Source organism: Barbus barbus, assembly GCF_936440315.1.
Source record: "Barbus barbus genome assembly, chromosome: 49".
Taxonomy (NCBI): Eukaryota; Metazoa; Chordata; class Actinopteri; order Cypriniformes; family Cyprinidae; genus Barbus; species Barbus barbus.
In genome coordinates, this window is record NC_136727.1 from 12,286,156 (window position 1) to 12,311,495 (window position 25,340).

At 40.3% G+C, this 25,340-nt stretch overlaps 1 protein-coding gene across 2 annotated transcripts; it reads right to left on the minus strand.

Annotated features, from left to right (window-relative positions):
- Window positions 1–2,251: 2,251 nt before the first annotated feature.
- On the minus strand, window positions 2,252–23,730 carry LOC306867339 (transmembrane protein 59-like). 2 transcript variants are annotated; one of them, XM_079412945.1, is made up of 9 exons: window positions 23,427–23,725; window positions 20,387–20,492; window positions 18,302–18,396; window positions 18,058–18,210; window positions 12,231–12,339; window positions 11,908–12,022; window positions 10,915–11,032; window positions 4,306–4,349; window positions 2,303–4,030 (listed from the first exon to the last, which is right to left on the minus strand). In XM_079412945.1, exons 1-9 carry the CDS (start codon window positions 23,589–23,591, stop codon window positions 3,967–3,969), a joined length of 969 nt encoding a protein of 322 aa, XP_079269071.1. In that variant the 5' UTR covers window positions 23,592–23,725; the 3' UTR covers window positions 2,303–3,966. The 2 variants fall into 2 exon arrangements, with proteins under 2 accessions (XP_079269070.1, XP_079269071.1); XM_079412944.1 differs by lacking the exon at window positions 4,306–4,349 and having other exon boundaries at window positions 2,252–4,030; window positions 23,427–23,730.
- Window positions 23,731–25,340: the final 1,610 nt, after the last annotated feature.

Sequence of the window (25,340 nt, forward strand, 5' to 3'; positions counted from 1 at the left end):
ATATCCTCATCTGCTACCTATCAGGTTAATACTAAACCGAGGTGACTAGATGGACCAGATAATGAGTAAAAGAACAAGACTGAGGTAAAAAGAGTCATATGAATAATCAAATGCGCATTGAAGGAGTAGTTCACCTCAAAATGATAATTTGTCAATAGGCCTACTTACATAAAACACATTTGGAAAGCAGCTTAGATGTGCGAAATATTGAAAATATAACAACAAGTTTAGAATGAAGGCCAGTAGACGACGGTTGAATTGGGTAAAATTTGCCTTCAAATATATACTCACTATCACCAAGAAGAAAAAAAAGTTGGCTTAAACAGGAGGACGTGACCTTTAACTTTCCCACCAGCTCATTTGCATGTTCTAAACAACAATGACATATTGTGTTTATATGATGTCTGTCCACCTTAAGTAAGAGCGAATGTGTCCATTTATTTGGGCTGTTTGAATTTTTGGAATTGATTCCAATTCCTTGTTCTGGAATTGATGGAATTCAAGAATTCTGAGAATCGATTTTTCACTTCTATTTTTTTCCTTTTTATTATTATTATTATTAAGGGAAGCTTGGAGGAACATGTTTACCTACTCTTACCATGACTACAAAATAAAGTTTGTAGAAAGTAGCCTTTAAGTAAAATGAAGCTTTACTTGGTAAATATAAAGATATATTTCTATAGCTGTGATTGATTTTAAATGTTGCCAATCACAATTAGCAAGGGAGAGGTGAATTAATGATCAGTTCTGAAAATTTTAAAAACTTTAGGAATCGACTCTTAATTCCCAAAGTCTCAGAATCGAGAAAATAATCCTTTTGGAAACGATTCCCAGTCCTACCATTGTCATTCGCTTCCAGTTCTTTTAGCTGCCAAAAACAGACCGTTGCTGCTTGACAGAAACTGGTATTTATCATAGGCCTATTATTTTAATTCATTATCCTAATCCTAATCATAGGCTTGTAGTTTAAATGGTTTTACCGATTACTCCTCGTATTCTTCAAGCTATTTAGGCTACCATATATAGGCGAATCGGAAGTCTCGCACATTCACTGAAAATAGTTTACTGCCACTTTGCAAAACAAAGCAGATAAAACACGGCTCTCTGGAATACTTGATTCTGATTGGTCAATCGCGGTATTTGTCGGTCTGATATTTGGCAAGTCTGCATTTCAAAATCCAGCCTACTTTCGCGCCTCTCGTGTCACGTGCAGCCTCGTGCTTGTTTCATAAAACCGCAAGGGTTGTAAAAATTACTTCAGATTCAGAGTTGGTCTGTCTGTATTAATATTCCTGTATTGTTTTTGTCGCTGAGGAAGCTTTAAGACAATGCAAAGGTAAGATTATAATTTGAAATTCATGTATGTGCGAGTATAGCTATACAAAAAACGGGATAATGTGAAATCAGCTGGTCATTATCGCAAAATAAACCCTGACAGGGTGATACAAATCCCTCTGCAGTACTTTAAATTATTCCATAGCCTACTTAATATATGTGATGCAATTTTTCACACCTGTTGTAATTCATCGATTGTATTAAGTAGGTCCATAGCGCCAGGTGGGAAATTTTCTATCACAGCCGATGGGCACATGTGTGTGACAGGGTGTTAAGTCTGAGGGAAGCTATTTTTGAAGAACAGTCTGCTGGACGTTTCGCCTAAAATGTGCCGCTGACCTTCACAGGTTCGCACTTGCTTCACAGCACAGGTGGTTTGTTTTTGGAAAATACCTGTAAAGGGTAAGAGATGCAATGCCTTTCTGGGCTGTACAAGTCAAGGAGTTCTGAGAAGCAGAAATAAATGGGGTTTTGACACACTGTATGTAATGCCAGGGTTAAATTGAGGGTATATAACCTGTGATACATTTAAATTACATCTGTGTGCATGTAATAAAATAACCTCCAGGTGTCTACTGTAATCTGTGAAAGTGCGCTATCTAGTGGCTATAGTGTGAATGTACACGTTTGCACTGACATATACCTCACACCATCAAGCATTGTAGGTTCTACTATAGGCTAACAAAAAATCACATTAAAAAAATTAAATTATATAAAAAAGCCATGTAATGCCAGTTGTCCACGTCCATTCATTTCTCTATCGCCCCCTTGTGGTTAATGAGTACAATTACAATTTTCTGGCCTGTAATAATAATTACTGATGTATAGTCATATACATAATATTTTACTTTACCACATTTGACCATAAAACAGTTTGTTGAACTTTAGCTTTTTTTACTTTAGGTTTTGTTATTTTGATAGTCAGAATTTATTTGAACAGGAACTTGACCCACACCAGCTTAATTACAACATGAAAACACTTTATTCATTTGATATTACGGAGTATCTTATGGGAAACTGTTCAAAAGAGAGAAAAAAAAAGATATTACTGACTTGTATTTCATACAGTAATGATGAACCAGTAGATATTAAATGGCTTATTAAGGTATCCCACCTCTCGACTTCTTAGTAATCTATGGTCATAATTACAATGCCTACTAAACATTAAGCAAAAACACAAAGATCACGAGCGTACAGCAGTTTGTTTCCAAAATAGATGGGACGATATATATTCATCGTCTTGTAGCGTACTAGCATGCACTGTGGCTGGGCTTAAATGGGGAAAAATAGCAGCACAAGACAAATAGTGCCATGAAAGCCTGTCAATTCTAGAGTCTAGTTACAAAAGATATTTGTCAAAGCTTGGTGCTAGGCGTTCAAATCCCGCCCCATCTCCACCCCATCACTTTTTTGGGCAGAGACAAAGAATATAAGGGCAAAGGCTTTGGAATAATACAACAATTCGCATTCGGTCTGAACAGAAAGCAGTTTTCCTCTCTATAACGGTTTACTTTGGGAATAAATTTACATTTACGTATCATAAAATCTAAAGGATCTAAATGAGAGATGAATGACTACAGGCATATGCTTTAAGCTTCGAATAAATACATGAATAAATAAATAAATACACATCATGCTTCCTTGACATGAATGCGAGTAGTTTAGTCAGGCTTATTATGGATGCATAATTATGCATATGAAAATCTCCCTCAATACCTGCTTGCATACAAAACATCCTAAAGCCTATAAAGACTCTTTTTTAAATTGATCTATACAATTGAACAAAATCCTTATTTAACTCTTCAACCTACCGGCATTCACAATCTGTAAAGTAATTAAGAGTCCTTGTCAGTTTGATTACATATCAGTTCAAAGGACGTATTCATGTTTTGTAAACATTGTTACGAAAGCAGGTCTTTTGCTAATTGGCTGCGTTTGATTTTTCCGTTGCTCGTTTCACATCAAAGTGAGAATCTAGAGTGCTACTCTCTCTGACAGATTACCTTCAAAGCTTATCTTCCAGTTCAAATGTGATGCTAATTAATAGCAGGGAGGGGCGCTTTGAAAGCATTCATCATAAAACTAAATGTTCACTGTAGTATCTAAACGCCGAAGCTTGACAAATAACCCTGCTCTTCTTCTGAGGTTGTGGGGCAATCTACCATCTGAGCCCCTGTGTTTATGCAGTGTGTTTTTTTAGGAATTCTGTAAGAACATATCACAACAGCGATAAGAAACTTGTTGCTGAGTTGTTCATGAGCTCTAGTGTATGTATATATTATAGTCAAAAATGCATGTTAGTACATTATGTGAACAAGCACCTATACTACAATTCCATGAGGTTTTGCGAATTCAGTGAGGAGACTAGTATTCAGACAGGACGTACGTCGTAACCGATATAATAAATGCCATCATGCATGTTTTTTGGGGTTTTTTTATATAGAAAAACAAATGTAACTTCCCCTTAAATTGCGAGAAATAGCTCTGGAGATGAGTTGAACCCTAGTCGTCAAAAGCATCGACCTCTTCATTGCTTTTACAGAGATGTTTTGCTGAGGTCAACCTTGACTGGAAGCGGCCCCGCCTCCTTGCTCTCCTCCGATTGGCCGATTGTCATTGCGATCACTGGCGTCAAGTGGTAGGGGTTGACCTTCTGGGCGTCATCCATGTACTCTTTATCTCCGTTGATGCTAAGCTGTAGATACAACATTGATTATCAATATTTAACTTGCCAAATTATGTATTCAAATCTATATTAGAGCTTCTTTCAAGTAGTCACATTTTTAAAGAAGTTCATATACATACATATACACATACATATATATATATATATATATATATATATATATATATATATATATATACACACACACACACACACACACACACACACACACACACACACACACACACACAGTGGGGCAAATAAGTTTTTCATACACTGCCGATTTTTCAAGTTTTCCCACTTACAAAGAATGGAGAGATCTGTAATTTTCATCATAGGTACACCTCAACTGTGAGAGACAGAATATAAAAAAAAATCCAGAAAATCACATTGTATGATTTTTGAATAATTAATTTGATACAATAGAAAAATAGAACTTAATATTTGGTACAGAAACCGTTGTTTATAAATTACAGAGGTCAGACGTTTCCTGTAGTTCTTGACCAGGTTTGCACACACTGCAGCAGGGATTTTGGCCCACTCCTCCATACACGTCTTCTCCAGATCTTTCAGGTTTTGGGGATGTCGCTGGGCAACACGCAGTTTCAGCTCCCTCCATAGATTTTCTATTGGGTTCAGGTCTGGAGACTGGCTAGGCCACTCAAGGACCTTGAAATGCTTCTTACGGAGCCACTCCTTAGTTGCCCTTGCTGTGTGTTTGGGGTCATTGTCATGCTGGAAGACCCAGCCACGACCCATCTTCAATGCTCTTACTGAGGGAAGGAGGTCGTTGCCCAAAATCTCACGATACATGGCCTCATCCATCCTCCCCTCAATACGGTGCAGTCGTCCTGTCCCCTTTGCAGAAAAGCACCCCTAAAGCATGTTTCCACCCCCATGCTTCACAGCTGGGATGGTGTTCTTGGGATTGTACTCATCCTTCTTCCTCCAAACACGGAGAGTGGAGTTATATTTTGGTCTCATCTGACCACATGACCTTCTCCCATGCCTCCTCTGGATCATCCAGATGGTCTTTGGCAAACTTCAGACGGGCCTGGACATGTGTTGGTTTGAGCAGGGGGACCTTGCGTGTGCTGCAGGATTTTAATCCATGATGGTGTAGTGTGTTACTAATGGTAACCATTGAGACTGTGGTCCCGGCTCTCTTCAGGTCATTGACCAGGTCCTCCCGTGTAGTTCTAGGCTGATCCCTCACCTTTCTCAGGATCATTGATACTCCACGAGGCGAGATCTTGCATGGAGCCCCAGTCCGAGGGAGATTGACAGTCATCTTGAATTTCTTCCATTTTCTAATAATTGCGCCAACAGTTGTTGCCTTCTCACCAAGCTGTTTGCCTATTGTCCTGTAGCACATCCCAGCCTTGTGCAGGTCTACAATTTTGTCCCTAGTGTCCTTATACAGCTCTTTGGTCTTGCCCATAGTAGAGAGGTTGGAGTCTGATTGATTGAGTGTGTGAACAGGTGTCTTTTATACAGGTAACAAGTTCAAATAGGTGCAATTAATACAGGTAATGAGTAGAGGATATGAGGGCTTCTTAAAGACAAGCTAACAGGTCTGTGAGAGCCAGAATTCTTGCTGGTTGGTAGGTGATCAAATACTTATTTCATGCAATAAAATGGAAGTTAATTATTTAAAAATCATACAATGTGATTTTCTGGATTTTTTTTAATATTCTGTCTCTCACAGTTGAGGTGAACCTACGATGAAAATGACAGATCTCTCCACTCTTTGTAAGTGGGAAAACTTGAAAAATCGGCAGTTTTTTTTTATTTAATTTTGATGATAAGAGCTTACAGCTCATGAAAGTCAAAAATCAGTGTCTCAAAATATTATTTACATTTGAGTTTCAATTAATGACCATCCATACAGTATAAATTCTGGGTATCTCTTTTTTTTTTTGAAACCACAATAATGAAGAAGACTGCTGACTTGGCAATGATCCAGAAGACTAACATTGATGCCCTCCACAAAGAGGGTAAGTCACAGAGGGTCATTACTGAAAGGTGTGGCTGTTTACAGAGTGCTGTATCAAAACATATTAAATGCAAAGTTGACTGGAAGGAAGAATTTGGGTAGGAAAAGGTGCACGAGCAACAGGGATGACCGCAAGCTTGAGAATACTGTCAAGCAAAGCTGATTCAGACACTTGTGAGAGCTTCACAAGGAGTGGACTGAAGCTGGAGTCAGTGCATCAAGAGTCACCACGCTCAGACGTCTTCAGGAAAAGGGCTACCAAGCCACTTCTGAACCAGAGACAACGTCAGAAGCGTCTTAGTCAAGTCAAGTCAGCTTTATTGACAATTCTTCCACATGTACAGCACATACATACAGAGAATTGAAATTGCGTTACTCTCAGACCCTTGGTGCATACAGTTAACATTAAACACGTTCAGATACAGATAAATACAGTTTAAACATATGTACATACAACTATACAAATATACAAATGAGGATATTGTAGAAAAAAAAAAGAATTAGATCGATAAAGTGGCATAAGGCGCATGGCAGATAGAGTACAAAACCAGTTAAATAAAAACAACACTGTGTAGATATATTTGTAGTGCAAAAGAGCTAATCAGTCTGAGGACATTGTAGAAAAATAAAAAAGAGATAGATAAAGTGCATAAGGCACATGGCAGAATAGATGGAGTGCAAACCAGTTGAATGTACAAAAACAAAACTGTGCAGATTTGTTTTGTTTTGTTATGAGTGTAGTGCAAGAAGAGCTTATCAGTCTGTTAAAGTGACAAGTTGAAGTGACTGTTCGGATAGTTTTTGTCAGACTATCCGAAGAGGTAATTTGCAGTCAATGTTGGATGGGTAGTGATCAGCCAATGCTGCACAAGTGACAGGTGCCGGTCACAGTTTGTTGGTCGGTGGGGTGTGGGGGGGGCGTCACAGAGTCAGAGTTCCTAGTGTGTTGCTGTGTTAAATGGGGGTGAAAGAGGGGAGGGGGGGCAAGGACGGGAGGGAGTTCAACTTCCTGACAGCCTGATGTATGAAGCTGTCCTTCAGTCTGCTGGTCCTCGCCTGGAGACTCCGCAGTCTCCTCCCTGATGGCAGCAGACTGAAGAAGCTGTGTGTCGGGTGGGTGGGATCACCTGCAATGCGGAGGGCTCTGCGGGTGAGACGGGTGCTTTAGATGTCCTGGAGGGAGGGGAGAGAGACACCAACGATCTTCTCAGCTGCTCTCACTACGCGTTGAAGTGACTTGCGGCAGGATGCGTTGCAAGCGCCATACCACACAGTGATGCAGCTGGTTAGGATGCTCTCGATGGTGCCTCTGTAGAAGGTGCACATGATGGGGGCCGGGGCTCTGGCTCTTCTGAGTTTGCGGAGGAAGTAGAGACGCTGCTGTGCTTTCTTGGCCAGTGCTACAGTGTTGTTAGTCCAGGAGAGGTCCTCTGTGATGTGCACACCCAGGAACTTGGTGCTGCTCACTCTCTCCACAGTCGCACCGTTGATGGTCAGAGGGGCATGCTGAGTGTGTACTCTCCTGAAGTCAACAACAATCTCCTTCGTCTTCACATTCAGAGAGAGATTGTTGTCACTGCACCACCCGGCCAGGCGGCTCACCTTGCTCCTGTAGTTTGTCTCATCTCTGTTGCTGATGAGACCCACCACAGTCGTGTCATCCGCAAACTTAATGAAAATGTTGGAGTCTTACCTGGGCTACAGAGAAAAAGAACTGGACTGTTGCTCAGTGGTCCAAAGTGTCATGATACGTGCAGTGAAATGAAGCGAGAACTCAAGTGCAGGGAAATGGTGGTTTAATTATAAAAGAAACAAAAACACAACATAAATTCCCCCGAGGGGAAAAACAGGCAGACTAAGCAATACAACGATCAGGATCTAGAAACACACAGGACTTACTGCACATCACATTAGACAACGTGGCCGAACAGGACTGCAAACACCAGGATCATTTAAAGGAGACAAACAAGGAGGAACCAGGTGTACACACTGAGACAATTAGGGAATAACAAGGAGGGCGGGGTCAAACAATCAACCGGGGAACACATGGAACAATCACAACACAACCCCATGTGCTCAGACAAGACAGTGACATCTGGTGGCCAACCAGGGCACACCCACAGGATACGTGACACTACCCCCCAACAAAGGAGCAGCTCCCAGATGCTCCATCTGCAACACTAAGACGACACAAAAACATGAAAAATGAAAATACAAAATGTCAAGAAGGGAGGTGGGCAAGAGACGGATCAGGGGGAGGGATGGTGGGCCAGGCCCGTGCAGAGGCAGGGGGCCCGCAGACCAAGGCAGAGCAGGAGACCAGAACAGATCCGGAGGGACGGACCAGGGGGTTTCCGGCCCAACAGGAACCCCAGCGCACGGCCAGGGTGGGGCCGGAGGGACAAGCCAGGCAGTGAGTTTACGAACGGCCTCTGTGGCCGTGACAGGGCAGACAGTCAGTTCAGAAACGGCCTCTGTGGCCGTGACAGGGCAGACAGTGAGCTCAGGAACGGCCTCTGGCAGGGTAGGGAGCTCGAGTGGAGCCTGCAGGGCGAGAAGTTCGGGTAGAGCCGGCAAGGCGAGGAGCTCGTGTGGCGCCGGCAGGGCAAGGCGCTCGGGTGGCGCCGGCAGGGCAAGGAGTCTGGGTGGCGCCGGCAGGGCAAGGCGCTTGGGTGGCGCCGGCAGGCCGAGGAGTCTGGGTGGCGCCGGCAGGGCGAGGAGCTTGGGTGGCGCCGGCAGGGCGAGGAGCTTGGGTGGCGCCGGCAGGGCGAGGAGCTTGGGTGGCGCCGGCAGGGCGAGGAGCTTGGGTGGCGCCGGCAGGGCGAGGAGCTTGGGTGGCTCTGGCACGACCTCCTGGCCAGCAGTGAGCTCCTGGGTAGCCTCCTGGCCTTGTGGGACGGAGAAGGCCTTCCTTCGCCTCTTCCTCCGTCTCCGGGAGCGGGGCGCCGCTGCGGCATCCTCGGCCACCTCTGGTGAATTGAGAGCGGGCACCGCCGCTTCGGGAACGCTGTGAGCGGGCACCGCCGCCTCGGGAGCGCTGTGAGCGGGCATCGCCGCCTCGGGAGCGCTGTGAGCGGGCATCGCCGCCTCGGGAGCGCTGTGAGCGGGCACCGCCGCCTCGGGAGCGCTGTGAGCGGGCACCGCCGCCTCGGGAGCGCTGTGAGCGGGCACCGCCGCCTCGGGAGCGATGTGAGCGGGCACCGCCGCTTGGAGAAGCGACAAAAACTCCACCAATTCCCCAAAAGTCAAGCGGTCTAGCTCCCTCATCCACTCCTCATCGAGGGGCTCATCAAGGGCAAAGTTAAAGAAGTCCTTGAGAGCCGCCTCGTTGTATCCCAAACCCTCTGCTGCCTCGCAAAACGTCCAGGCAAACATCCTGACGTCAGTGCCCCTCTGACGGAGAGAGTGCAGCGTCCTGACCTGGAGGATCCGTAAAAAGGAAGGGTTCCTCACGTTAGGGGCTGGAGGATGGGAAGAATCCATTCCCCGCTGAGTTCTCTGATGTCGGTCACGTTCTGTCATGATACGAACAGAGAGAAGAGGCGAGAACTCAAGCGCAGGGAAATGAAGATAGTTTAATTATAACAGGAACAAAACAGAAACAAACTACCCCGAGGGGGAAAACAAAGCATGGCAAAAACAGGAATCAGCAAACACACACGACTGACCGTACACAACATGTAACAACGTGGCCGAACAGGACTGCAAACACCAGGATCATTTAAAGGAGACAAACAAGGAGGAACCAGGTGTACACACTGAGACAATTAGGGAATAACAAGGAGGGCGGGGTCAAACAATCAACCGGGGAACACATGGAACAATCACAACACAACCCCATGTGCTCAGACAAGACAGTGACATCTGGTGGCCAACCAGGGCACACCCACAGGATACGTGACACAAAGTCCTCTTTTCAGATGAAAGTCAATTTTACATTTCATTTGGAAATCAAGGTCCCAGAGTCTGGAGGAAGAGTGGAGAGGCACAGAATCCATGTTGCTTGAAGTCCAGTGTGAAGTTTCCACAGTCAGTGATGATTTGGGCTGCCATGTCATCTGCTGGTGTTGGTCCACTGTGTTTTCTGAAGTCCACAGTCAACGCAGCCATCTACCAGGACATTTTAGAGCACTTCATGCTTCCTTCTGCTGACAAGCTTTATGGAGATGCTGATTTCATTTTCCAGCAGGACTTGGCACCTGCCCACACTGCCAAAGGTACCAAAAGCTGGTTCAGTGACCATGGTGTTACTGTGCTTGATTGGCCAGCAAACTCGCCTGACCTGAACCCCATATAAAATTGTCAAGAGGAAGATGAGAGACACCAGACCCAACAATGCAGATGACCTGAAGGCCGCTATCAAAGCAACCTGGGCTTCCATTACACCTGAGCAGTGCCACAGGCTGATTGCCTCCATGCCACGCCGCATTGATGCAGTAATTCATGCAAAAGGAGGCCCAACCAAGTATTGAGTGCATAGAAATGAACATACTTTTCAGAAGCCTGACATTTCTGTTTAAAATATCCTTTTTTTATTGATCTTATGTAATATTCAAATTTTCTGAGACACTGAATTTTGGGTTTTCATTATCTGTAAGCCATAATCATCAAAATTTCAAGAAATAAAGGCTTGAAATATTTCACTCTGTGTGTAATGAATCTATATAATATATAGGTTTCACTTTCTGAAATGAGTGACAAAAAATATTGACCTTTTTCATGATATTAAATTTTTTTTAGATGCACCTGCATGTATGTGTATGTGTGTGTATATATATATATATATATATATATGTATATATGCTGGATACTTGTTGGCTGCTTCTCCTCTGCTCCAACTCATCCATTTAAAGAAATATTCTCTCCTTGTCTGGCTTGTATTTCTTTGGTAGTGTTTGTTTGATGAATGAAGGAGTACCTGAGTCTTGATGTGCTGCTCGGGTGCCGTGACCAGACTGGCACAGCTCAGCCACAGCATCACCATGATAGACAGGAAGAGACAAGCTGCTAAAATCCATCGCGGCAGCCCTGAGCGCCTAGGAGATATATACATTAAGACATTATGATACTTTAAAAAGAAAAAAAAAAAAGTGTATATACAGGTGCATCTCAATAAATTAGAATGTCATGGAAAAGTTCATTTCAGTAATTCAACTCATTGTGAAACTCGTGTATTAAATAAACTCAATGCACACAGACTGAAGTAGTTTAAGTCTTTGGTTCTTTTAATTGTGATGATTTAGACTCACATTTAATAAAAACCCACCAATTCACTATCTCAACAAATTAGAATACTTCATAAGACCAATAAAAAAACATTTTTTGTGAATTGTTGGCCTTCTGGAAAGTATGTTCATTTACTGTATATGTACTCAATACTTGGTTGGGGCTCCTTTTGCTTTAATTACTGCCTCAATTCGGCGTGGCATGGAGGTGATCAGTTTGTGGCCCTGCTGAGGTGGTATGGAAGCTCAGGTTGCTTTGATAGCGGCATATGTATGTATATATATATATATATATATATATATATATATATATATATATATATTTTTTTTTTTTTTTACAATTTGTATTTATATTTATATATTTAAACAATTTCTTCAAACTACATAAAAAAACTTTTTTTTAAATAACTAAACCTAAACATTACATAAAAAAGCTTGTGACATTATTGCACCTGAACTTTTCATATATATATATATATATATATATATATATATATTATATAGAATATTTATATAAAAAAAGGGGTTTACTTTTTAAGATTACAATGTTTTTATAACATTTTACTGTGACATAACCACACTAAAATACTAATTAAATATTTTTATGTAAATGATCAATGGACCATCAAGCTGTTTGAACGTTTAAACTTGCCCTGGCTGAAAAAAAAAAAAAAAGTCCCTTTCACCTTGACATGCAGCCCAGGAAGTCGTGCTCAGCAGCTGGGTCCTCGGCATGTTGGCTGACATGCTTTGCTTTCGCCCCAGGTTTTGCCGCATTCCTCTCCCCATGTGACCGCCCACCTGGAAGGATGCAGAGGCAGCACTTTCAGCATGTGGACATTGATTTTATGACCCTCCAGCTTCGGACAAACTACAGCAGCGCGGCGCCGGATGTGTCGCAAATGAAAGTCAAAGCTCAAGCTCTGGTCCTTGGCTCCACTTAAATGAGCTTTCAGAGGACAAAAGAAAGCCGTCAGCAGTCATCTGGGGTGAAAGAGGTCACTCTTACCAGTATGTGGCCGCTGTGTGTGGGAGTTGACTTGGGGCCAGGGTTTGTCGACCACGTTGGAGCGCGGGGCTTGTAACTCAGGCAAGGAGTACTCAATCTCTGGCTGGCTCTGAGAGAATCAACAAACACAATGTCAAGGGCAGGAAACATCATTATGGGATTTACTCAGCAGAAAGGCTTCTGAATGAAATGGTTCAGTATGTGACCGTTTTGTTGTGGTGAGGATTTCAACACAATCATGCATAGAGCGGCAAAGCAGAAATACAATTTGCAGAGTGACATAAAAATGCCCTGATTCTTACAAACATACAGATGACGAATAGCAGTTAAATATGACAACGTCGAGGGCACATTAAAAAAATTATGAGCAAAAACTAGCTGCTAATGCAGCGCCTGCATCATGTACAGCTAGAAGGAGCAGAAACAGATTTCCAAGAGTAATACCTGATTTGATGTCATTTGCAATATTTTATGAAACTGGGTCATCACTGCCTATTTGTTTATATGGTAACAGTGACGTTGTTTAGTCGATCTGAAATAGCTGGGGTCATGATAAAAAGTTAAAAATTTCATTTGTTAAAATAAAATCTGAGGTGTAAACACTGCGGTTTCTTTTTTCCTAAAGAAATTAGAATATTAGATATTAGAATGATTTCTGAAGGTTCAAGTGCAAGTCTTTTATTTGATTTATTTTGACATTTTATATTATAATAATCAAGTATTTTTGGGCAAAAAAATATCTTAGATTAACTAATTTTATAACCTACAACGGTGTTCTCAACAACCTTGACAAGCAGCATACAGTAATATATTTTTGCTTATTTTTTTGTTTGCGTTTCATTTGGTAGCCACGCCCACAGAGGAATCTCATTGGTCCAGATCCTGCTCAACATATAATGTCTGTTTAAACACCAAATATTGTCTAACTGGCTGTGATTTTGCCACTTCGCACAGCCTTAGTGCTCTAACAGACATACTACTACTACTACTACCTACAATTGTTGCCAAGCTGCACCCGATAAGGACATGGCACAAGAAGGATAAGTCAACATTTCGGTTTACCCCATCAAGAATCCTTAAAAGCTACATTCAGCTGCTTCCAGCTTGAGAAACCATGCAGGAACACCGTGTTAACAGAGTCCCTCTTTCCACTCTCGATTACATGGCTGCCTGGCGGAGATAAGCCACGCTGGTCAAACCGAGCGCTAGACGCCACCTCTGACGAGAGCAAGGGGAATACTTGACTTGAATAAGAGCTTTTAAGCAGCAACTTTCAAACAGGATCCAAAGGATGTGATTTGAAATCTGTCTCAGTCTACGACTAGATGTGTCCCGTTCTGCCCCTCCATCTCGTCCTGTATGTGTAAATTAGTACATGTTTTTTCAGACTATGTTTCTTTAGTTCCCCCTTGAGATCTTATTAAAGAGAGATTTTTGCTCTCTTCCACGGAGTTCTTCTAAATCGGGCTCAGCAGAGCGGACCTCTGAGATAACCTCTCTAGGGAGGCTCATATGAACCTCCGAAATGACCACAGAGAGGCAAAGACACATGGTTTTTCATGTCAAGTCATGGTAGATGAGAGCGCAAGGAACTGTTTGGAGTGTCATGTTATTCCTACGGTCTAATAGTCTGTAACTGGACACATACGGAGTACATTGGGATTGTACTTTTTACATATGTATAACTGACTGGTGTGTCCAATCTTAATTTCTAAAGATTAAAGGAATAGTTCAGGCAAAATGAAAATCCTGTCATCATTTACTCACCCTCATCATGTTCTAAACCCATATGACTTTCTTCCGCGGGGAGAAAATCTGAAGTCTGTTTTCTGTGCGCTTTATGCAATTACAGTGAATTACAGCAATTACAGGGAGTGAAGCTTTCAAGCTTCAAAAAGGGTAAAAGTATCATAAAAGTTTTTCGTATGACGTGCACTATATTGATCTTGAGAACTAAATAAGTCAGATTAATAAACAAATCATTCAAGGGTGCTTTTCATGCACAACAGCGCAACTTGCTGCTAAAAGGGATAGTTCATCCAAAAATGAAAATTACCCCATAATTTACTCACCCTCAAACCATCCCAGGTGTATAAGACTTTCTTTCAGACAAACACAATCAAACACAAGTTATATTTAAAAAAATGTCCTGGCTCTTTCAAGATTTATAATGGCAGTGAATGGCGGTCCAGATTTAAGACCAAAAAAGTGCATCCATCCATCATAATGTATGCTCCATACGGCTCCCGGGGTTAATAAAGGCCTTCTAAAAGTGAAGCGATGCATTTGTGTAAGAAAAATATTAATATTTAAAACTTTATAAACCGTAATCTCTAGCTTCCGCTAACTGTCATACCCACGTTCACGAGAGTGGCGTTCCAGCAGATGAAGTAGGAGTAACGTAAGCTCTGGTGAAAATATGCTAGTCTCGAGAAAAACAAGTTTTGTTTAACACAAAGTCTCCTCTTGGCTTATATCGAAATCCTCAGACATTTTCATTTACAAATCCTCATTTTGTACTTCTAATTTGTGACTGGTGTTTTCTTTTGCTCTCTCCTCTGCATTTACGCGTAACTCACTTCTCACCGGAGATTAACTTCTGGTTTGAGATAAAATTCATGTCAGATTCAGAACTACATTGCTAATGACTTGCAAACATAGTTTTGGGAGAGGCAACCCAGATTGGTTTTGCGAACAGGAATAACCTGAGTTTTGATTTCAAGACTTGCAAAAAATATAGCGAAATAACCACTTTTATGGTGTTTTTGCATCCTTTCTGAATGGTATTTACATTGTGTGGACAAGAAAAGTCACGTCAAAAAATTTTGTTTGTGTTCCATTGAGAAAAGAACGTCATATGGGTTTTTAACAACACGAGGATGAGTACAGAATTCAAATTTTTGGATGAACTAATTCTTTACATAAACAAACATGGGAAAACATGAAGTAATGAAATGCAACATAGTATGGGCAATTTAGCTCTGCGAAAAGCTCGAATCTCGCAGTTGCGTTAATTGAAAGGGATGCTGTCAAAAATATTGAATCCAGATGTCCACAAGGGATGAGAATCAAAGGGGGAAAAATGAACATCTGAGGATGTTAATGTTGACTGGCCACAGACCAATGGAATCTTGCCATTAGTGAAAGCGGTCTGATGTGCATCTGTCACGCATTACCGCAGAACTCGCCAAAGGTGATCAATGCAGCTTTCGAGACTGCCAAGAAGACGAGGCAGAGATTGTTGACTTCATAGTAAACAATCCCATTTCCCTTATTAGAAATTTGCTTGCTTTCTCCAAACTCGTCTTTTCACATGTAGCGACCATCCACATTGAACTAGTCCAGAATTTAAACAAGATGGCCGACCTCCTTCCAAACAAAAATCCATCGCACCAATCAGTGGCTATTCAGCAACAGAGTCGTGTTTACCCTTCAGCTCGGAGGAAATAGTCTGATTCCTGTTGATTACCTCTGAGGGACTCATCAAAACCCTGGACAGAACGGACAAACATTAAGCCCAGACTGCAGTGTAACCAATGTCAAATGTCCGCCTGGTACTGATGTGAAACTAGGCTGCAGATCATAGCGTTTATCTGGGGGATTTTTATATGCCTTTTTTTATTTTAATAAAAAAAATATTTATATATATCTGGGTTACAGAGGTACAGACGTGTAAAACAGTTTCACTAGTACAACCACAAGACGTAAACAATGTCAACGTGATTTTAGTGTGGAAGAACACTTACTAACCTTTTGTGTAAAGTTATATCCAATTTTACAACAAACTTAAACAGCTTTACAGCTCAAAAAATATACAGACAAATTAGTGTAATTGCTTATAAAATTCTAAGAGGCTTTTAAATTTTCTAAAAATTGGCCACATTCGCCTCAAGAAAACAAGGGACGAGTCAAAATAATTTTTTGGTAATCACTATTTTGCCACAAAAGGTTTTGATTAAGCTAAACTTGTACATAACCAAAATATTCCACCTGCAAAAGCAAACCAGATTTAACATTTAAGCCTAAAAAATGAGCATAGTGCTACTCCTATTCACAAACAAATTACCTGAATAATTTGGTATAAAAGATGTCTAAAAATACCTGTTTTATGGTTTTATTTGGATGTCTACATAGCATCAATTAAAGAGCCGAACAAGCTGGTTCATAAAGAATTTTACATTTGGTTTCTACCAATACTACTTGCTATTTATTGGATTTTTTTTCAACATGCAACTTCAGGGAATTTTGTGCAGTGCTATGGAAAGCACTTGGGGAAGGTCTTTCTGAAGTGCAAGAATTCCCTCCAGACTTTCCTCCGAAGATACGTTTCATTAGTTCCTCACAAAAATCAAACGGATAACAAATCACATTTATGGAGGAAACTTCAGCTCACACCCCGTCAAGTCTAAAGTTCCATATTCTGTTTTTTTATGCCGTGCCATTTATATCGCAGTTGTGCAGAGGTGGATGCACACCACAGCAGATCTGTTGAAAAACAATTTGTTTTCCTTTCTCCGTTTAGACGCCCGAGGCAAAAAGCCCATCATTAGTGCTCCACTTCCCCCAGAAATTGAGTCTTGCTATTTCGACAAAGTTCTAATTTCATATGCTCGATTTAGCACATAGGTAGCGCAATGCTACCGCTAAACCTTGGGTTTTCACTGCCTGTACAATCTCTGGCCCGTGTAAGTCCTTCGATAGCGCTGGCCATCTTCCAGCTGACCTCTAAATACAGGCTAGGCCTGCCGCAGGACGGCTGTGGAGGTTTTTTCTCGCCTCTTCTCCTGTCACAGCCGTTAAACACACATTCATCAGGGCTGCGACTAAACTGAGAAATCATGGATGGGTTTGTAATCATGAATTTCTACAATTCTATTTGTTTTGGTTTATTTAAGTCACGCTTTGTGAAGTGAATTTTTTACATAACTATCTTTATTCACAAGATGTTTTTGCAGTCGTCTAATGATTGTAGTTGGTTTAGAAACAGCAGGAATCTCACAAAAACATGTCAGTGTATGGATACAGTTGGATGACCTCCAGGGAGAATAAGGTTTCTGATTTAACATCACTGGTTGTTCTTTGAATAACCAGCCCCATGCGCTCATATGATCCCAATAGTGCAGTGATGTGACCGCAACCTTCGTAAAACATACCAGATCTTGAAACCAAGAGCATATGAGAGTCACAGTGGAATCTTCTACACCAGTGATTCTCAACTGGTGGGTTGCGACCCAAAAATGGGTCACAGGTCTGATCTGATAGGGGAAAAACAATGCTAAATGCAAATAATAAAAACATTTGAAACGGAGGAGAAAATGCTTCCCATATATTTTGGTTGCAGACATCAGAGGTTGAGAGGCTTGTTTATCCTTAATTTATTATGCCAAGAGCATGGAACCCTTGAAATTTAGAAAGCATTTTATGAAAGAATTTGGTCTATGTCAGGTTAATAATTAAATATTTAATGTGTAAAAATAAATGAATTTAAATATTACATGTTTTTCATTAAATATTGTACATTTTATTAAATATTTATTATTAAAATATTTGTTTTTAAATCATGTTAATAAAATTGTTGAATAGAAGAGTAAAAAAGAAATGTAAAAGTCTAAATATTAATAAACACTGTAGTATATAAATAATACTAAAATAACACAGGAGGCCATTTTGTGCAGGTCATGGTAGAACTATAAATGTTTTAAGGATATTAGGTAACAAAATTGTTTATTTAACAAAACTGAACAAAAGTTTATTTTTGTTAAACACTAAACTAGTTGAGAACCACAGTTGAGGTTTACTCGGAACGCAGAGACGCCGATGGACAAACCTGAAACACAACAACCTTCCCATCATCAGCCTGCAGGTAGAAAGTCCAGGTGGAAGAAATGAAGCTCTGGGCGGAACTGACGATGTCATTGCACCAGCTAGACACGGCATCCATAACAGACATGGGCTTGGGCCGGTTGGTCAGGGCCTTGAGCTGCAGATCAAGCCGAGAGCAATTTAATGGAGTTTGATAGAGATGTCAAAACATCACTGCAATCCCAAAAGGAAACAACCGAGAGTTGTACCTTCCTCCGTTTGATCTCCGGCTCAGCGGGTTGGCTGGCACACCCCGTGCTGCACGCCTCCTGCTCCAGCAGTTTACTGTAGGCCTCCTGGCACGCTGCACACACACACATAAACAATACCTGTCAAGCGGCTCCATCTCCATTCAATCCTCCCCACAGTCAAGCAGTCATCAATATCAACAAACATCTGAGCAGCAGTCTCCTGCACCAGAAAGCGCAGGATTGATTTTCAATAAAACAGCTTCCCTCATGCCTAGCAGCTTCCCACAGACAGCTCTGTTTGCCACTAGCACACAATACCATCTCTAGATAAAAATGAGCGCTATCAGCTTGTCTGCACACTCTATAGTATATGTCCTTGGGCTATGTGCACTTCATTCCAAAACATTAGCGTCGTCAAACACATTTTGACAGGCAAAAATATAGTTTTTCCTCACTTTGAATTTATACTAGCGCACCAATTCGATATATTTTAGTGGTTCTTAAGCTGCAATTGAGTCCTCCTGGGAAGTTTGTACTTATAAGTGCTGGAATCATAATTACGGCATGCGTTTAAGAGATTTCGGATAACAAAATAGGACTTTAGGTATGGTCAAAACTTTCCTTATTCTGCTCATTTTTAGCAAAATAGTCTATGATTGGGAATTCCGCAATAGGGTGAAAGATAAGGTGTGGTCACATTTACTGTTGTTTGCCGAATTTTTGCTGAAGAAATCCAGGCATTTCAATAGAAATGTAGAATTTTTTGAGAAGGCGAATCATTTTCACACCTGTTGATTTTACAACAGGTTCAAGTTGGTCACACTGATTTACTACGTTGACCAACAAAAAGCAGCTTACTTTGAAAGTGACTTTTTTGTGAGCTGTGTTTCATACATGATTACACTGTTGATGATAGACAGGAAAACTTTTGCAAATGTGACCAAGCCATTAAACTGTGATCAAGTCCTCATTGTAAGTTTGTTTCTTACAATGCGCTGAAATCAGAGTTGTGACATTAGCTCGAGATTTTGGGGCAGAAAAACAGGACTTAAAAGGATAGTTCACTCTCAAGCCATCCTAGGTGTATATGACCTTATTCTTTCAGACTAATACAATCAGTGTTACATTAAAAATGTCCTAACTCTTCCAGGCTTTATAATAGCACTGAATGGTGGCCGAGATTTTGAATCCCAAAAAAAGTGCATCCATCCAACATAAAGTGTTCCACACGGCTCCAGGGGTTAATAATGCCTTCTGAAGTGAATCAATGCATTTGTGTAAGAAAAATATCCATATTTAAAACTTCGTAAACCGTAATGTCTAGCATATTACTAGCATGTTCTCACCAGAGCTTACGCTACGCCTACATCATCCGCTGGAACGCACTCTCATGATTACGGTTTATAAAAGGTTTAAATATGGATATTTTTCTGACACAACCACATCAATTCGCTTCAGAAGGCCTTTATTAACCCCCATGTGGAGAACTTTTTATGATGGATGGATGCACTTTATTAGATTTTAAAATCTCAACAGCCATTCACTGCCATTATAAAGCTTGGAAAAGCCAGGAAATTTTTCATATAACACCGATTGTATTCATCTGAAAGAAGATAGATATATACTCCCAGGATGAGGAGGAGTCAATCATGGAGTAATTTTCATTTTTGGGTGAACTATCCCTTCAAGATGCGGTCACATTTACTGTTACTGTATCAAATTTTTGTGGGTGAAATGCAGTGAAATACGGGACATTTTAACATGAAGGTGAAAAACTGAAACTGTAAACAAGCTACAAGCTAATCATAATTTGAAGAAGTTAGCCACAAGCTGCTAACAAAAACTAGAAAAAGATACTGAATTTTTCCTAACACAAAAATGTAAAGGATTTTGAATGAATCTCAATTAGACTCAATCATTGTGCTGGGAAAAACAAATCTGTTCATTTACATTAACTATCTGAACAAACCGTTTCACAAGAATGAATCTGGACGCTACATATGAGTAAGAGGATCATTTAGGACAAACTGATCACTAAAAGTTAGTAGTGTTGGCACTTTTAGTTAGCTACTTCCCAAAACTGGTAAAAAAAATAGTTCATACCTCCCTGGCACTCTTCCTTGCTGGTATTGATGCCTGTATTTCCATTCACAAACTGGCAGATGGAGTAGAGCCGACAGCCACGGTGACAGGCATTCATGACGGAGTCCTGTAGGAACAAGGTAAAGGCTTCATTCACGATTAATCTTTTTGTAGAGTGATGAGACCCAGCTCTGGAGTTTTTGCCTCTGTATTGGACATTCTATTTCAGTGGATTTCTCTGAGACCTCACATGTCATGTAAGTCTGGTTGTCCTGTACAGAGCACATTCAGGGCTTTATAGAGCTACTAAATGATTGGACGTTTTACCCTCACCTAGGTCTTTAAATGACCACACCCTCTCCTAGGTCTTTAAATGACCACACCCTCTCCTAGGTCTTTAAATGACCACACCCTCTCCTAGGTCTTTAAATGACCACACCCTCTCCTAGGTCTTTAAATGACCACACCCTCTCCTAGGTCTTTAAATGACCACATCCTCTCCTAGGTCTTTAAATGACCACACCCTCTCCTAGGTCTTTAAATGACCACACCCTCTCCTAGGTCTTTAAATGACCACATCCTCTCCTAGGTCTTTAAATGACCACATCCTCTCCTAGGTCTTTAAATGACCACACCCTCTCCTAGGTCTTTAAATGACCACACCCTCTCCTAGGTCTTTAAATGACCACATCCTCACCTAGGTCTTTAAATGACCACACCCTCTCCTAGGTCTTTAAATGACCACATCCTCTCCTAGGTCTTTAAATGACCACACCCTCTCCTAGGTCTTTAAAGATGGCTAAATTTAATTTAGTGAAACATTTTACATCCTTATGGAAATATGATTATATTTTGTAATTGTCATTTAAATCTGAATAATTTTCAAATTGTTTGTCATAAAGCAACATCTCAGGAAAATGTTATGGGTTTTCAAATTCAAATATGACTTCCTGTTATGAAACCGGACATCATTTCATACATGTCCACTGTAGAGGACACCAGGACTAAAAGCATGTTTATTATGCATTTTGGGAGACATAACAATTGAATAGGAAAATAAATTATATATCTATTTTGTTATGAAATATTAGATCTTATTATAAAAATCTGGCCAATTATTACTCCCATTATGACAATTCTTTTTTCAACATGCTGTCCCAACAGCAACACATTAATATGCAAATTAGATACAGTATAGATACACTGTGTTTAATGGGAACCAGTTTATGGAAATTTTTACACACATATTGCATAAAACAAAATGGTATATCAAATCATTGTTATATATTTTATAACATAGTTGAGAATCATCCTTAAAGTTTAGTATAAAAAAATCCTGAAAGCTAAAAATGTATTGGTGATTTAAAAAAAAATCCATTGTTTTTGCCATTTTGATGTCTATTCATGCCATTTTATTTTTAGGAAAAAAGAGGACATAGAATAAAACATGAATGAAAAAAAAAATTATTTTCCATTGTTTTCTAATGCTCTAAACAATGTAATGACATGAAAAAATACTAAATTCACAAAGCTTTTTTTTGGTGGGGGGGGATTCTCAGGAGGATATGTAACTCCAAGAATAACTTTTTCACATGGAGGTTTTCTCAAAGGATGTTATATGCAATATCCAAGATGAGTTCCTGAAAATCATTATGCAAGATGTGACATGCACACGGTTTTTCTAATGGCACATCAGAATCGAGGATTGATTGTGGGTAGAGACAGCAGAGCACTGGATGGCTTTTGAAGATGGAAGGGCAAAGTGTGGCGATTCAAACCCATAGAAAGTCGATTCATAACCTTCAGAGTACCAGAAGTCACCTGACCCTGCAATGACCTTCAGTATCACCTTCAGAATTGACAGGAAACAATAAAATGTATATGTTTACATCACATTTTTTGAGGTGGGAAGTTTCTTCAGTTCTATTTTTTCAAATACTGGACAAATGACTTCTATGAGCCGGTTCTTTTTAGCAAATTAAAAATATACAGCACAACCAATGTAGTCTGATTTTCTAATGAATTAGGATTCACAAAAGCCAGTTATCTTTAGTTAATCAAATTCAAAACCACTTATGATTTAGTTGGAGCCGTTATTGAATTGCAAGAACTTTACTACTTTCATTATGTTCCATACTTCAAATAAAATTACGATTCGTTTCATTATGAGCTTTGGTGGTATTCTATAAAAATGAATGAAAGTTACATTTTAAAGTCACTATAAAGTATGTGAGAAGTCATTTAAACATACCTTTTGCAATACTTAAATGAAACCTATCATAAATGTAATATCTGTTCTGTTGATATCAAATTAACTCATTGTTTTAAGGGCAGTTAAAGCTAGAATTGATAAGAATAAGACTCGTTCAAATCAATTCTCATCCCAACAGATGAACCACCTCTAGTGCAAAGTGATATAAGAAAAATAAAGGATCTCAGTTTCCAAATATATTTTTAACAAACAATTCCTTCACACGATACAAGCTAAACGACCGTAATTAAACGGCGTCGCCCTCGGATATGGAGCAAATTTCAACCCACGTCTTTATAAGCGTTTATGGGCCAACATCAAACAATAGAGATGCGCTCGCGTGCTTGTATCGCCGCGCTCAATTTTGCGCATTTAGAACGTTCGTTGCGGTTTAAACACATCCGAATGACAGATACGGCCAGACAGGTCTACATATTGACCGCTACATTCATGCGTCATAATGCATCGTTCTCGGCCTGCTCTTGGTGGATACAAAGTAACGTTAACGTTTCCATGCGGTGCCAGAAACCGGGACACAGAAATCCATGAATCGATTAAGAATTGGCTCGAGGCGCTGCCAAATAATGCTCCCATCTTTGCGCAGTGTCTTTGCGCTGAAGAGTTTTGTGTCAAAACGAGCCCCGCTCGTTCCCTGTAGCGATATTCAATTGCAGAACGACTTTATTTAATCACATCTGCAAATGGCTGCGACTCTGCTGAACCAGTAGTAAACGCAAAATCCTATTAAACGCATTTTTCCACAGGCCGTTACAATATATACTGCAAAAGCATCTGGTACGTGGCACTTACTTTGGCTGGGCTTTTGTTTTTGATGGACATCTGGCATTGTTTTTTGCAGTAATTGATATCGCCCAGTTGGTTGTCAAACAGATCAGATGATGCCGCCGCCAACGCCACCAGAATCAGAGGGACGAGCGCGAGAACGCCGCGCACCCTGCCACCGAACTGGAGCATCTTTTTCCGCAGGATTCGGTGTACTGGCGCGTCTGCGGGGTTCGGTGCGTCTCGACCGGTCCCTGCCGTAGCTGCTTCGGATCGGCTCTATCAGCCTCGTGCATTTGATGCGCCGTATCGTCACTCCCCACATCATCACGCACGCGCTGCGCGTCTCCAGCCAGTGCATTGCATTGCAGCAGATCGGGTATAAAGCAGTGGATAGAAACAACAGGGGAAAATGTGTCTTTAATGTAAAGAAAAAACTACACAGATGTTTAATTTCTACCACATGAAATAAAGTTCTAATGAGAATGAATGTAAAGATCTTATTCGGCCAGCAATTAAACTCAAATAATAATGAACAACAATTAAAAATTAATAATAATGATTAACTCCTTAAAATAGTGTTTTATATGTATACTTTGTATATACTATCTACTATTCCTAATAATGTAGGAATTTAACACCTTAAAAAGTATTTTGCACTATACTACTACTTTCTATAAACTATACTACTACTTTCTATATAGCCTATATATATATATATATATATATATATACATATATATATAACAATAATGTAGGAATTCAACTCCTTAAACAGTATTTTATATTCGTTATAATATATATAGGCCTATATATATATATATATACACACACACACACACACACACACACTGTAGATTTCAATTCAAAAGTAAAACAAAATACTCGTATTTTCCTCATAATTGCCTCATTTAAATATACATACAGCTACATCTAAAAAAAAATGAATATCGTGAAAAAAAAATTATTGTAACTTATTTCAAAAAGTGAAACTTTCATATATTTTAGATTCATTACATGTAAACTAAAACATTTCAAAAGTTTTTGTTTTAATTTTGATGATTAGAGCTTACAGCTCATGAATGTCAAAAATCAGTATCTCAAAATATTAGAATATTTACATTTGAGTTTCAATTAATGACCATCCCTACAGTATAAATTCAGGGTATCTCTTGTTCTTTGAAACCACAATAATGGGGAAGACTGCTGACTTGGCAATGATCCAGAAGACGAACATTGACACCCTCCACAAAGAGGGTAAGTCACAGAGGGTCATTACTGAAAGGTGTGGCTGTTCACAGAGTGCTGTATCAAAGCATATTAAATGCAAAGTTGACTGGAAGGAAGAATTTGGGTAGGAAAAGGTGCACAAGCAACAGGGATGACCGCAAGCTTGAGAATACTGTCAAGCAAAGCTGATTCAGACACTTGTGAGAGATTCACAAGGAGTGGACTGAAGCTGGAGTCAGTGCATCAAGAGTCACCACGCTCAGACGTCTTCAGGAAAAGGGCTACCAAGCCACTTCTGAACCAGAGACAACGTCAGAAGCGTCTTAGTCAAGTCAAGTCTGCTTTATTGTCAATTCTTCCACATGTACAGCACATACATAGAGAATTGAAGTTGCGTTACTCTCAGACCCTTGGTGCATACAGTTAACATTAAACACGTTCAGATACAGATAAATACAGTTTAAACATATGTACATACAACTATACAAATATACAAATGAGGATATTGTAGAAAAAAAAAAGAATTAGATCGATAAAGTGGCATAAGGCGCATGGCAGATAGAGTGCAAAACCAGTTAAATAAAAACAACACTGTGTAGATATATTTGTAGTGCAAAAGAGCTAATCAGTCTGAGGACATTGTAGAAAAATAAAAAAGAGATAGATAAAGTGCATAAGGCACATGGCAGAATAGATGGAGTGCAAACCAGT

Coding starts and splice junctions, on each gene's coding strand:
- LOC306867339 (XM_079412944.1), bottom strand. CDS start 23,591: ATGCTCCAGTTCGGTGGCAGGGTGCGCGGCGTTCTCGCGCTCGTCCCT. Junction 18,397..20,386: donor CAAGGAAGAGTGCCAGGGAG/GTATGAACTATT, acceptor GTGTGTGTGCAG/CGTGCCAGGAGGCCTACAGT. Junction 12,340..18,057: donor GGAAGGTTGTTGTGTTTCAG/GTTTGTCCATCG, acceptor TGATTCTCTCAG/AGCCAGCCAGAGATTGAGTA.